This window comes from Maylandia zebra, linkage group LG20 (assembly GCF_041146795.1).
Source record: "Maylandia zebra isolate NMK-2024a linkage group LG20, Mzebra_GT3a, whole genome shotgun sequence".
In the NCBI taxonomy this organism is placed as follows: domain Eukaryota; kingdom Metazoa; phylum Chordata; class Actinopteri; order Cichliformes; family Cichlidae; genus Maylandia; species Maylandia zebra.
In genome coordinates, this window is record NC_135186.1 from 13,685,162 (window position 1) to 13,698,078 (window position 12,917).

General features: G+C 39.5%; 1 protein-coding gene across 3 annotated transcripts in view; it reads right to left on the reverse strand.

Annotated features, from left to right (window-relative positions):
- Positions 1–4,160: 4,160 nt before the first annotated feature.
- Positions 4,161–12,917, reverse strand: part of cpne9 (copine family member IX) — a 108,408-nt gene continuing 99,651 nt past the window's right edge. For all 3 annotated transcript variants that reach the window (XM_014410837.3, XM_014410836.3, XM_076878424.1), the window contains one exon: positions 4,161–7,121. In XM_014410837.3, the coding sequence (XP_014266323.3) occupies positions 6,939–7,121 (183 nt within the window). In that variant the 3' untranslated portion in view covers positions 4,161–6,938. The remainder of the gene's footprint in view (positions 7,122–12,917) is intronic.

Here is a 12,917-nt window from a genome sequence, read left to right on the forward strand (position 1 = left end):
TACTTAATCCAGAAGGCTATGTTCTTTTGCACTCTTCTGCAGTTATGTGCAATAAGTTTCTTAATTATTTTGTGGAAAAGGTTGCTAGTTTGAGACCTCCGACTCTACCTATTGCTGACCCAGCCATGCATGGTTCTTGCTCAAGTCTGTTCTCTGCTTTTCTACCAATTGTTTTATCTGATTTAGAGAAACTTGTGTTGAATGCTAAACCGTGTGGCTCTCCAAATGACGTTGTTCCTCCCCGTTTTCTTAAAAAGGTATTTCCTGTCATCGGACCACATATTCTGAACATTATTAATACTAGTCTTTTGTCTGATCAAGTACCTAGGGAATTTAAGCATGCAGTCATACATCCTTTAAAGAAACCAGGCTTAGACAGTTCAGTCATATCAAATTTTAGACCCATCTCTAAGCTTCCCTTTCTTAGTAAGATTCTGGAAAGGGTTGTTTATACTCAGTTGATGGACTACTTGAATGAATCTAAATTGTCAGAAATCTTTCAATCCGGCTTTAAGCCATTCCACAGCACGGAGACAGCCCTCGTAAAAGTTATGAATGACATCCTGATAGCGACAGACCGTGGTAAATATGCAGTGCTGGTCTTGTTGGACATGACAGCTGCATTTGACACTGTGGACCACGATTTGCTGATCTCCCGCTTACAGCACTGTGTGGGAATTTCTGGTTCGGCACTTTTGTGGTTAAAGTCCTATCTTTTAAATAGGACCTTTTGTGTTAAGTTGGGGTCGGCCTCATCCTCTGTGGCCCCTCTGCTTTGGGGTGTGCCACAGGGATCTATTCTTGGGCCGTTATTGTTTTCATTGTACCTCTTGCCTCTTGGCGCGATTTTCTGAAAGCATGAAGTGCCATTCCATCTATACGCAGATGACTGCCAGCTCTACTTACCTTTTAGTCATGCTGATAGTCTTCCAACTGGACCTCTGCTTGACTGCCTTACTGATGTCAAAGCATGGATGGCAAAAAACTTTTTAAATTTTAATGATCGGAAGACAGAAGCAATTTTATTTGGCCCAAATCGTTCTTCTCATACTCTGGATGTTGATCTTGCAGCTTTGACTTCCCAACTAAAGAGTTCGATCACAAATCTCGGAGTTAAAATTGATTCTGCACTCACCTTTGATGACCATGTAAACGGGGTGGTAAAATCAGCATTTTATCACCTCAGACGTTTATCAAAGGTTAAGCCCTTTCTTTCCAAGCGTGACTTGGAAAGTGTTATTCATGCCTTTATTACCTCACGTTTAGATTATTGTAATTCTCTTTTAACAGGGGTTGGGCAGGGCACTTTGTCACGCTTGCAATTAGTGCAAAATGCTGCGGCACGATTTTTAACTGGCAGAAGAAAATTTGATCACATCACTCCGATTTTGGCCTCTTTACACTGGCTTCCAATTGAATTCAGGATCCGTTTTAAAGTCCTTTTATTGGCTTTTAAATCTCTAAATGGTCTGGCACCTGTCTATTTGTCTGACTTGTTGAAGCCCCACGTCCCCACTCGTTCCCTTCGGTCAGCTGAGCAGTTGCTGCTTTCGGTCCCAAAGTCACGGCTGAAACTTAGAGGAGACCGAGCGTTCTTTGTTGCCACGCCAATGCTTTGGAATAACCTTCCTCTCCATATTAGACAGGCTACATCAGTGCCAGTTTTTAAGTCTTTATTAAAAACCTATTTTTATTCCCTGGCTTTTAACTCTGTGGGTAACTGATTTTTTTTTATTGTTTTTTAACTTTATTGCTATGTCTGGTTTTATTACTATGTGCATATTAGTATTGTACAGCACTTTGGTCTACCAGGTGTGTTTTTAAAGTGCTATATAAATAAATAAATGATGATGATGATGATGATAAATGGTGTCTTTGCGTAGCTTTCAGGAAGTCTAGGTTTGGCAAATATGATGTAATCTGATTTTGATTGCATCGTCCACTAGTGATGGGATTTCCGGCTCTTTTTAGAGATCCGGCTCTTTCGGTTCGGCTCACTAAAAAGAGCCGGCTCTTTCGGCTCCGAACCGGCTCTTCAGGTTGTTTTGTTGCTTTAATTAATTTATTATTAACAATAATATAAAATTATGCACAAAAGGAATTACTAACGTAAAAACAAGTGGTTTTATTTATATATGTTTATATATAAATATATGCGGTGGCCCCTAGAGACAAAACACGTACAAACTCCAAAACACATTTCTAGCATTAACTGAACTTCCAAAGCAGAGCTACTAGATCACTTAAATTACACAATTGAAAGCATGTGTGTATTTGTGTATTTATACACAGGCACTCATATATATATTCAAATAATTTTAAAAAAAGTTCATTTACCTGTTATTACCACACACCAAATCCGGTCGTTGGTACTTGCTGGCTTGTGTAGCCACAAGATAACAAAGGCTCAACACTGCGCCCAGCATCCTGGAGCACTTCTGTTGTCTTTTGTACGTGTTTTGAGTTTGTATGTGCTTCTGAGTTTTTATATGCTTCTGAGTTTTTACGTGCTTCGGAGTTTGTACGTGTTTTTACGTGTTTTGGAGTTTTTACGTGTTTTGGAGTTTGTACATGCTTCAGAGTTCGTACGTGATTTGAAGTTTGTATGTGCTTTGTCTCTAGGGGCCACCGTAAATATACTTTTATTTATTCACTCCACATAAAATGTAATAAATAAATCATATAATACAAAAATCAACTATTCACATTTCAACTTTTAACTATTTAAATTTTCAGCTTTTTCCTTTCACAAATTTAAAGTGAAAAGAACACAAAACACTGCAAACCACAACACAATTAAATATAAATTATAATATGAAAACTAAAAGAACATGCATATTCTCTGTCATATGGACCTGCATGAATAAACTTTCTCAATCCTTTATCATCTGCAACCGAAAATAGTTGTGGATGATTACTATACCTTTCTAATGTTGTTGTCCTTGCCTCTCTTTCTCTCTCTCTGGCTCTGTTCCTGTGCTACTGAGTGTAACTACCGCCCCTCCCCCCTCTGCCCAGCGTAAAGCACAAGGCTCGCGTGCAGAGTGAAGCGGAAAAAAAGTGCGAGAGAGAGGCTGAGAGAAAGAAAAAAAAAACCCACGTGATGGCTCGCGATAAGGAGCCGGCTCGCGTCGTTCACGTCAAAGAGCCGGCTCTAAGAGCCATTTCGTTCGCGAACGACCCATCACTATCGTCCACAGACCTGTTTGTCTGGTAAATTAAACTGAAAGGATCCAACAGATTTGCCAGACCAAGTCTTTTATGAAACAAACACAGTAACTGTTTCAAAATCAGGATATCAGAGGAAAATATTTATCTACCTTTTTTAAATGTTTTTTAATGAAGACCTGAAGAACTATGATGGAAATAATGTTGTCAGACCTGCTGTGGAGAGACTCCTCGAAGCTTCAATACTGAAAGTTCAATTACTCAGAATAAACACTTAAAGACTTTTAGGTTTACATCAAAATTACAACTGAATAGTGTTGGCACTGTGGATACTTGAGAGTAATTTGAACAGTAAGGTTTTTTTCTTCTGTTATTCTCTCATTTCCACTTTAGACAAATTTACCATAATCTCTCAAAACAGATATTTGTATATTCTCAAAGGAAAGGGGCTTTGGCACCAGACGCTTTCTGCTTTGTAGACCCAGTTCTACTGACAAATCAGTTTAACTGTGTCTGCAAGAATGCTGTTTTTCTGACAATAATTTAGCTTTTTAAAAATCATCTGTTTTTTCAAAGAAACTGTTCGATAAAACTGGAAGCCTTGAATTGGACATCTGTTATCTGTATCTTAAAACCACTGGATTCCCAAGTCATCCACTGGGTTTCTAAATTATTCTTACCACAAATGAGTGGTAATAGTCAGTACTTGCTCTGGGCACCCAAAACTAAACCTAAATTTGTAATATTAATTAAATTACTTATGTAACACATAGATACATGTTAGCAAAGCTGGTCAAATACACAGTGAACGTAATTTGCCCTGTGAAACAACATAGCCAAACATGGGATCACTGAGCCACCCAAACCCTCCACTGTGATAAGGTGGCGATTCACTGAGGAGCTCTGTTAAGTACTGTATTTATTTTCACAACAAGATGAAAACAAATATAGGGCAATGAATCCAAATCGGTAATGAAGCAAATGCACCCCCATTATGTATTAAAGCTCTTTAATCTTTTTAATGAACCAACAATTTAAAGCTGGAACTCATTCTGAGTGATCTCTATAGTGCTGCTGAATGAATTACTACATACAACATACAACCAGCAAGAGTGTGTTGCTTTATGTTTGGATATATTGTACTGCAGATCATCACCTTCAGGTGATATGCGTAAACACAGACATAGTCAAACTTCATATTGAAACACGACAAGATATTTGTCAGAACAGTTAAGGGTTTCTAGGTCAAACATCTACATTCCCCTTATATGGACATTCTAAAAAATGTCAACATACAATTTAGCTGTTTGAAATACAGATGTAAAAGTTTCTTGAAGCTTTACTGTAAGCAAAAAGAACATTTATATACAATAAAACTTTAACCATCTTGTTTTGTTTTTTTAAAGGGCACCTATTATGCTTTTCCTTATACTCACATGACCAAAGGTTCAGCTAATGAGCTCAGGGTAGGTGTCAGTTATCCCTGCAAGCTAAAACTCAGGGTTCAAGCTGCTTTGAAAACTCTCTTTTCAGTTTGTTTTTTCTAACCATGGCTCTGTATGATGTCTCACAGAGCAGATATCACTGATACGGTCAACCGAGAGCCACAGCGCAGTCAGCAAGCACAAAGCTCCACCAATCTGCTGTTTAAGTCAGATTTTTATGTTGGGTAGCCAATCAGCGGAAATGCATAAAACAGCTTGGTTTAGACAGGTTACGAACTGATGCGCTGCACCAAGCCCCAGTATAAGATAAATAAGGATTATGTTTGAGCTGTGACTCATGCAAAGCAACTTTAGTAGAGTACTTGAATAAAAATATGAAGTTAGAAATAAGCATAATAGGTTGCCTTTAAGTTCATACAGCCATAGGACAACAGTAGGGGATAGACAAAAATCACAGCAGGGCTTTAAATAAGTTCAGAAAACGTTCTAATACCACTGGCATCTCGCAGAGTCTTTGCATTTCTGTTTTTCATGACCCTGCCAAAATATCAAAAATACATGTAATTTCACATGTTTCTGCAGGACACAAGGCATACAAGTTAGTTCCAAAATCTGCAAATGAAAATGTACAGTACAGATTATTTTGGACAATCACTTTGAGTGATGACAATTATCTAAACACTGCAACACTTCTGCTTCCCCGACATGCAATAAACATGACGTTGAAACGGATTATTTTAGAAAAAGTCTATATGGTCACACAGCAAATAAAACATCCCATATAAACCACGATTGTCACACTTGACATTAACTCTGAAGAGTGACACGTTTCACAAAGATGCTTGTAGTTCTTTACACGGGCCTCTGTTGTTTGTTGGAATGCCTGTCTTGAATTAAGATAGTAAGATGAGCTGCATCTGTTCATGCGTGGGTACTGTTTGAGTTAGTATAGAAATGTACAGTAGTCATGCATAATAAAGATACCCTGCTATACAAGGGGTGAACACTAGGTGGCAGGCTTTGCCAACTTTGCACACAGCTCCAGTCTTCTGGGGAATAAAATGTCAAGTCATGGCAGGGGAGAGGAAGGGACATGCATAGGGCAAACATTACACTGGAAGTCAGGTATATTGCTTTTCATAGAATGTGCGTTTATCCCTCATTGAGATTGTTCCACACCTTGTAAATATGCATACAAAGGCTTCTCCAACTAAAGATGGCACTGAGCTACAGCCTTCTCTGCTGCTGTCTCCAACCCAGCTCACATCTGCCTCATTGTTCTTTCCCTTCAAACAAAACAGATCTCCCGATGCTTTGTTCTTCCTCGCTTCTTTGTGCATCTCTTTTCTCCTCACTTTTTTTTTCTTTCTCTGCTCATTCTCTTACCCATTCCTCCCCTCGGTTCCCTTTACTCCCACCTACAATTTCTCCTTCCTTCCTTCCTTCCTTCCTTCCTCCCTCTTCCTCCTCTCTGCAGGGCAGCCGGAGAGTCTGGCATTTCTCTAACAGCAGGAGGGGAATCTGCACCCAGCCTCGGCCCATGCTGGGCAAAGAGAGTGTGGGTGTGGCATGTCTGACAGAGGCGAGTGTGTGTCTAAGCCTGTGACAGGCCACATGTGTGTGGATTCCCCATATTAGCTCTAACAACACTTATTTCCTACCTTAAAAAGGAGAAACCCAAGGACTCTATTTTCTCTGAATGGATTATACTAAAGTAGTTTGCATTCTCGATTACAGTTTCAGATTTGGCTCAGCAACAATAAGAGATCATAAAACGGCTGGGTGAAAATAGATTTTATTGTTGTGATCGGTCACTGCAAAGAATCAGTCGAAGTAACCCCACAGCACCTGATACGAGCTGGAGTCTATTCCTCATCAAGAGATTTGAATGTATTTAGCTTCAGCACTCCTGCCAAATGTGATGAGTGGCAACACTGGCCAAAGACCAACAGCAAAACCTTTTGTTCCAAATGTGTCTGGAGAGGGGAATCAGACAATTAAGAACAAACAAACAAAAAAAGCCAGGCTCTGAACGGTCTGGTATCAGAGGAGAGGAATGGTCACGGTTCAGTTGCAAACAGTAAATGAAAGCAATAAGAGGGCGATTTAGAGCTACAGCAGTGGGTGGGTCAGGGATGACACCCGCTGTGTAGCTACGATATGCCTGTTTATCCCCACGGGTGATGAGAGAGGAAGAAGGGTGAGTGACGGGTCGATTTTTCTCTCACTATTGTTTTTAAAGTGAAAAACAAGAGTGAGGGACGTGAGCCGAGGTAAGCAAGGAGGGAGAAGCAGAACCAAGAAAGGCAGAGACTGTGTCGGGGGTCAGATGTGTCTGTGCAGCTGCGGTAGTGGGGAGGAGGACAGGGCTGGTCGCGGTTCGATTCCTCGGCTCTTCATGAAAGACAGCAGCTGGTCGGGGATCTCGGCAAGGACGTCCTTCGCTAGTCGAGCCATGCTGAGGACCTGGTTGCCAGATCTGTCAATGTAGTCTCTGAATGGAACGAACTAAAAGCAGAAATCATTATATACATCCTGTTTATTTAGTACAGATAAAAAAGTAGCATACCAGTATAGACAACATAAAAATCTTTTTTTTCTGAAGATCTCCCAAAAGATTAAAAAGCCTGGAATAGTGCAATGTTTTGCGAGAGTGATGAAAACTGCCAATATCTCACATAAACTGAAGAAATCATCAAACCGTGAAAAGATTAGCGAGTGACTCAGAGTACGGATGAATTCAGTTAGATAAAGGCTCATTAAGGAAAGTTTCCCTTAGACAAATAACACTGAAAGGCAGCTATAAAAAGCCACTGATATTCAAAGCTGACGGTGTCTCCGGAGTACCAAAATCCTCAAGTGGATGCTGGATGCTCCCAAGCCTGGCATTTGTGCAAAAGGTTCCATCTGACCAACTCTCACAAGGAGAAACAGTGGGCTCAGGACCTTGGATGCCATGTTTGCATCACCGCCACACTAGCAATGATGCAGGGAGGCCAGTGATGATGGGTATAGGGTCTCTGGGGGTACAAAGTAATATGTGGATCTTCTAACTGACCATTTCATGCCATGTAAAAGGTAGAATCAAACCTTCTCGGATAGAATTATTCCCACGCAGGACAATACGTGGTATTACAGCATTACAATCATGCTGGGCAAAACATCACTACCTGGGAATAAAAAGACATGGACCATCAGCCCTGGACCTCGGTGTCATTAGGATAATATATAGCAGCATATGTGGAAACAGCAGCTCTGAGATACAGTACTTATAACTCCCTAAGTCTATTGCATGAGACAGCAGCTAAGGTATCAAAGAATACCTCTTAGCATATCTAGGAAGCTGCATTTGTAGGCTTTTCATGGCTAGCTGCAGAGTTTTCAAGATTCGTTGTCCATTCTGATTTCAAACAATGTGGATCATGTCCTTTTTTAACAAAAAAACTGATAAACCAGCTTCTAATTTCACATTTGACAAACAGGTGACGCCACATTTGTTAAATAATGAGAAAGAGTGCTTGATTTGGGTATTATGTTTTTTGCCCAATTCCACATCAGGAGGTTAATGTAGCCATTCACTGGAGGTCTTGTCCAAAAGACAAAACTTTCAGAAGTTCTCTGTCATCTTAATGTTTGCAGAGATCTTTTCAGACATGAAAAATGGAAACACAGCTGGCTTCATCTGTCTCCTGAAGACATACCACTTGCATTTTGTGCATTTGTCATGTGATATTTGGCACCAGGTGCTGCGTGACAAGGGAGGGGAAAATAATGATACCAAGTAAGACAGCGCTTTGGTTGCATCAGTGATGGATTTTAAAGCTGTTCATGCCTCCGAAGCCTTACTTAAGGACCACTGTGAGCATGAGGGAAACCTTTGCCCCCTTCACAGTGAATCCTCTCAGACGCTGTCTCATCGGTTACAGCTTTTATTAGATAATGATTTCAGCAGCATACTTTAAAGTACTTTAAAAGTAGAAAATACATGCAGAGGATGTTGCAATGATTAATATGGCCATAGAAATCTCTCTTGCTCTCTTTCTGTGTTTTTCCCCAACTGCCATATGGCTCACTTGCTGTTTTTCTACATTCATTATCTTAAATTTGTGCCATTTTTTGTGCTTTCATGGCTTCAACCACAATTTATTTGACTTTTTTCACACATTAAATGTTCTGAAAAAGAAACAGGACTCCCCAAGATACTTCTCATTAGCTCAACCTACTGACTTCTTTCAAATCAGGGTGTGGTTGTGGTGCTGACATGGAGAACTGTTATAGACTGTATGTGAAAGCTGGACATAACCAACATGCTAACATTACACTCTGCCTCAGCCACTTTAACTCAGCTGGAAAAGTGGCTGAGGGCAGCAGCAGCTCAGGTCAGCTGATTACAGTCCGAACAGAAGGAAAATCTGCTGGAGCTCTCAATAGAAATTTTAGTTAGTTTTCTACAATAGCTGGTAACAAAAAAAAAAGAAAAGAAGAAAAAAGAAGAAGAAAAAAAGATATCTTTCAAAGAGCTACTTTTTTACTTTCTTTCTTATTAACACAAAAAGCTGTATTTAGCATCATGTACATCATGTACGCGAGCATCTCAGGTGCACAGCCATAGCTGTGAGCACCAAAGCTCCACAAACTTGTGTTGAAACATTTTGTTTACGAGGACCACCCGATCAGAATAAAGCTAAATGGAGGGAAGGTAAAATGATTGTTTCAAACAGAGTATGGAATTGAAAGAAACATATTCGAGTTGCAGAATGAAACTATAACGCTGGAGATTCGACAAAAGGTACCCTAATATTCTTTTTTTCTTTTTTTTTTTTGTCTGAGATTTTCCCTGGTTATGTTGCCAATGTGACTTTTAAGTGGACATAAAACACTACATGTATGAAGGCTAGTTTGCGCCATGGAGCCCTACTCTACTCAGGGGCTTAATTTCCAGGGGGGTTATGACCCCCACCCAATAATCATACCCAACCAATATAACCCCCCCCCCCCCCCACCCCCCCATAAAATTATGAATTATCTTGCATTAATAGGCTGTTCATTTTCTTTACTCATTTCAGTTATTACCAGCAAAATAGTAGCATGTTTAATCATCTAGGAATTTACCCAGATTTATTTATTTATTTAGACAGAGATCTTGACCCCCCCAATGTTCAGCACAAAGTTGCGCCGATAACTCTACTACCCTATTCAGTATGTGAAGCTAGAGAAATAACTGTCTCCTCCATACCTGCTTCATGCCCAGGAGGACGGGGCTTTGGCTGTCCACACCCACTAGTAGATCATTACATGAAAGAACCTTTTAAATACAAGCGCGCTCATGCTCACAGGTATAGACATGGGTGCTCAGTGATGGCAGTACACATATTGAATCAATAACAACAAAAAAGCGTGAAATGTAGAGTGAGTGAATATTTTTCCTGCTAAGTGTAACAATCCTGATTGAATTATTGTGGTAATAAGGTTAAAGGCAATCAAAGGATTACTGTGTGCATGCAAATGTGATTACTGCTGCAAGTAAAACAGACTCAAAGACAATATAAGCTATACAAAAACAGCTTTAGAACAAGCGCATAAATTATATGGCTATTAACCTTGTGAGGGGTCAATTTTGTTTTTCATTAGTGCAATGCTTTACGGTGAGAAGTTAAAAATAGCTGCAGTAAAGTGTGTGAAGATTTGTGGATGTGCTCAACAGAAAGACATAAAATGAAGCTCTTGGCTTGACTGCAGCACTTTCACCTATGTTCCACGAAGAGCAAAAAAGCAGATTTAAGACGGATTATGAAAAAAAAATTGAAAGTATCCTGTGGCGGTCCATTGCAATCAAGTGGGACACAGAGCCCTGCTTCCATAAAAGCAGCTGCCCTTGAAGCGGTGCCTAACGAGAAACATTTTTTACTGTCACGATTCAGACCGCTAAAAATCCAGAATTGAAAAATGAGATGGACTCCCTGCTATTTCTATAATAGCCTGTGATTAATTTGTTTACTTGGTTTCCGAGCAGTTGGAAGCTACTGTGACATTTTACATTTGTAAAATATAACTTTGAAGAGGCAGAATCAGACACGCTGGGCCACTTCTTGAACATCTTAATTAAGACTCACGATAAACTTAAGTGCTGTTTCTATAGGTTCATAGTGTTTCCTTTCCTCAAGTATTACGATCTTCCTGATTTGTTAGTTTATATGGGTTTTACAATCCACCACAGGTGTTGGCTACCTATGGCTGGTATTAATTTCAGGGTGATGCTGTGTTTGTCAGACCCTAATGGAGATTTTCAGGAGAGTCAACTTACATTTCTTTTTGTTTTCTCACAATATACTTGAAGGAGAAACTTCAATTATCACTTGCCTTTATGACACAGTTCATTGATTTTAACTTGTGATACATATGCACATATCTATGCACTGCACTGCTGAGGAGCATCAACTGAATGAGCCATTAGAGTCATACAGCTCTTCCTTCCTTCTTTATAAACTTACAAAATAGCTATTGTCTCTGTGCTGGCTCAAACAAGATTAGGATGTGTGTTTTATTGCCATAAAATGTGACAATGTTGAAATTAATGCTAAATCACATGGAACAATAAAAAGCAAGACCAACTTTGAAGTAATATTTAGTATTTCTAAACATGATTGCATTTTTTTCCTCTCGGCTTTTAGACGCCATACATATATCTCTTTAAGTGCTCATTTATCATCTTACCCTTTGCTGACTCTTCTTCACTGTTATCCGGAACTTCAACAGTACATTGTTATCAGAGGCCCTTGTATTTACCCATTTATGTTCTCATATCTCTAAAAGGCTGTCTAAAATAACTGTTTAGTGTTGCCAGACCATTCTTCAGTGGGATCACCGCTTATTCTTCACCATACTCTCAGCTAAATAAGTTTCAGAAAGCGCCGCTCTCTCTTGTTGAGTTTGGAATTGGGAATGTTATAAGTGTGTCTTTTGAAAGATGAGGATCTTTTCAGCAACCTTTTGCATAAATAAATATAAACGTTCATGCATTTATAAAGTAAAAAATCTTGGTGTCCGAAAAATCTTATTAATATTAGTATTCGGTATGACCACCTTTATTCTACAATACAGTCTCTCTTAGGTAAGCCGTGTTTTACAGATGGCTGTAGAAACTAATTGGATTACCTGTCTCTTAACCTCATATTGAAGATGATTTAAGCCAAACCTGTTGCTTCTGATTTTCAGTCCAGCTCTTGTGTAATCTGGCCTACCTCAGCCTTTTCTCACTGTTTCCATTCCTTAAGAATGGCTTCTTGACAGCCACCCTTCCCCTGTGCCCATTTCTGATGAGGCTTCAGTGAACAACAGATGGATCAGCTGAAAGGCCAGATGCATCTCTCACGTCCTGTGTCAGGTCTCTGCTGTTTCTCAAGCACATGACTTTAAGATACCATTCATCTACTGTTGACAATTTTTAGACCTATCACATCTTTTTTGTCCTCCACGTGTCTAGTTTTAAAAAAGATTTTTACAGGACACATTGTACACCATGCTGAGATATGCCAATTTTCTGGCTAATAGCTCTTCAGGAAATGACCTTGTCTCTCAAACTGTTATCTTTGGCATCTCTCAGAGATTCAACTACAGAAATGGGAACTAATAATATTTTTCTTTGCATAGACAGTAAAAATATAGATGCAGCTTCCTGTTCAGAAAACTAAGCCATTGTGCCCTACACCTGCATTCTAGCAAAAGGCCACCAGGTGGCGAGAGCTGTGGTTGCAAAAAGACTTCTGGTCCTATAAAAAAAGGAAAAAAAGTATTTCTCTCCCGACCCCTATAAACACTTTGCTTTTGAATTCATTTCTTAGTAATTCATTTTGTCATTTGTTTTGTAACGTCTTAGCGGTGTTAACCCTACCTTAACACCGCTAAGACTTATCAAATAAGAAAAAAAAACAGCTGTTGTTCAGTGAGCAAGCGGTTCCAAAGTCAGACGTGTATCTTGTTAGTTCTTGGAACTAAGACCAGAAAAATTCTTTACAGGGTTTCAAAGGAGTTCAGAAAATAACGGGAGGCATCACTGTAGCTACGTCCATCTGTTATACTGTCTATGCTATTCTTCCAACAGCCTGCCAGTAACAAAGTGTCTAAAGATATAGTTTAACACGGGTTCTATGATATTTTTCTGTTATGTGCAGACATAACAGAAAAAACTAAAACAGTTAAAAAGTTAAAAATCACTGAGACAAGGCGAACTACAGAGGGAGAGGTCAAAGAGACCAGACAGCAGACACGAGAACACGACCAGGATCACAAAATGGAGCTATAGTC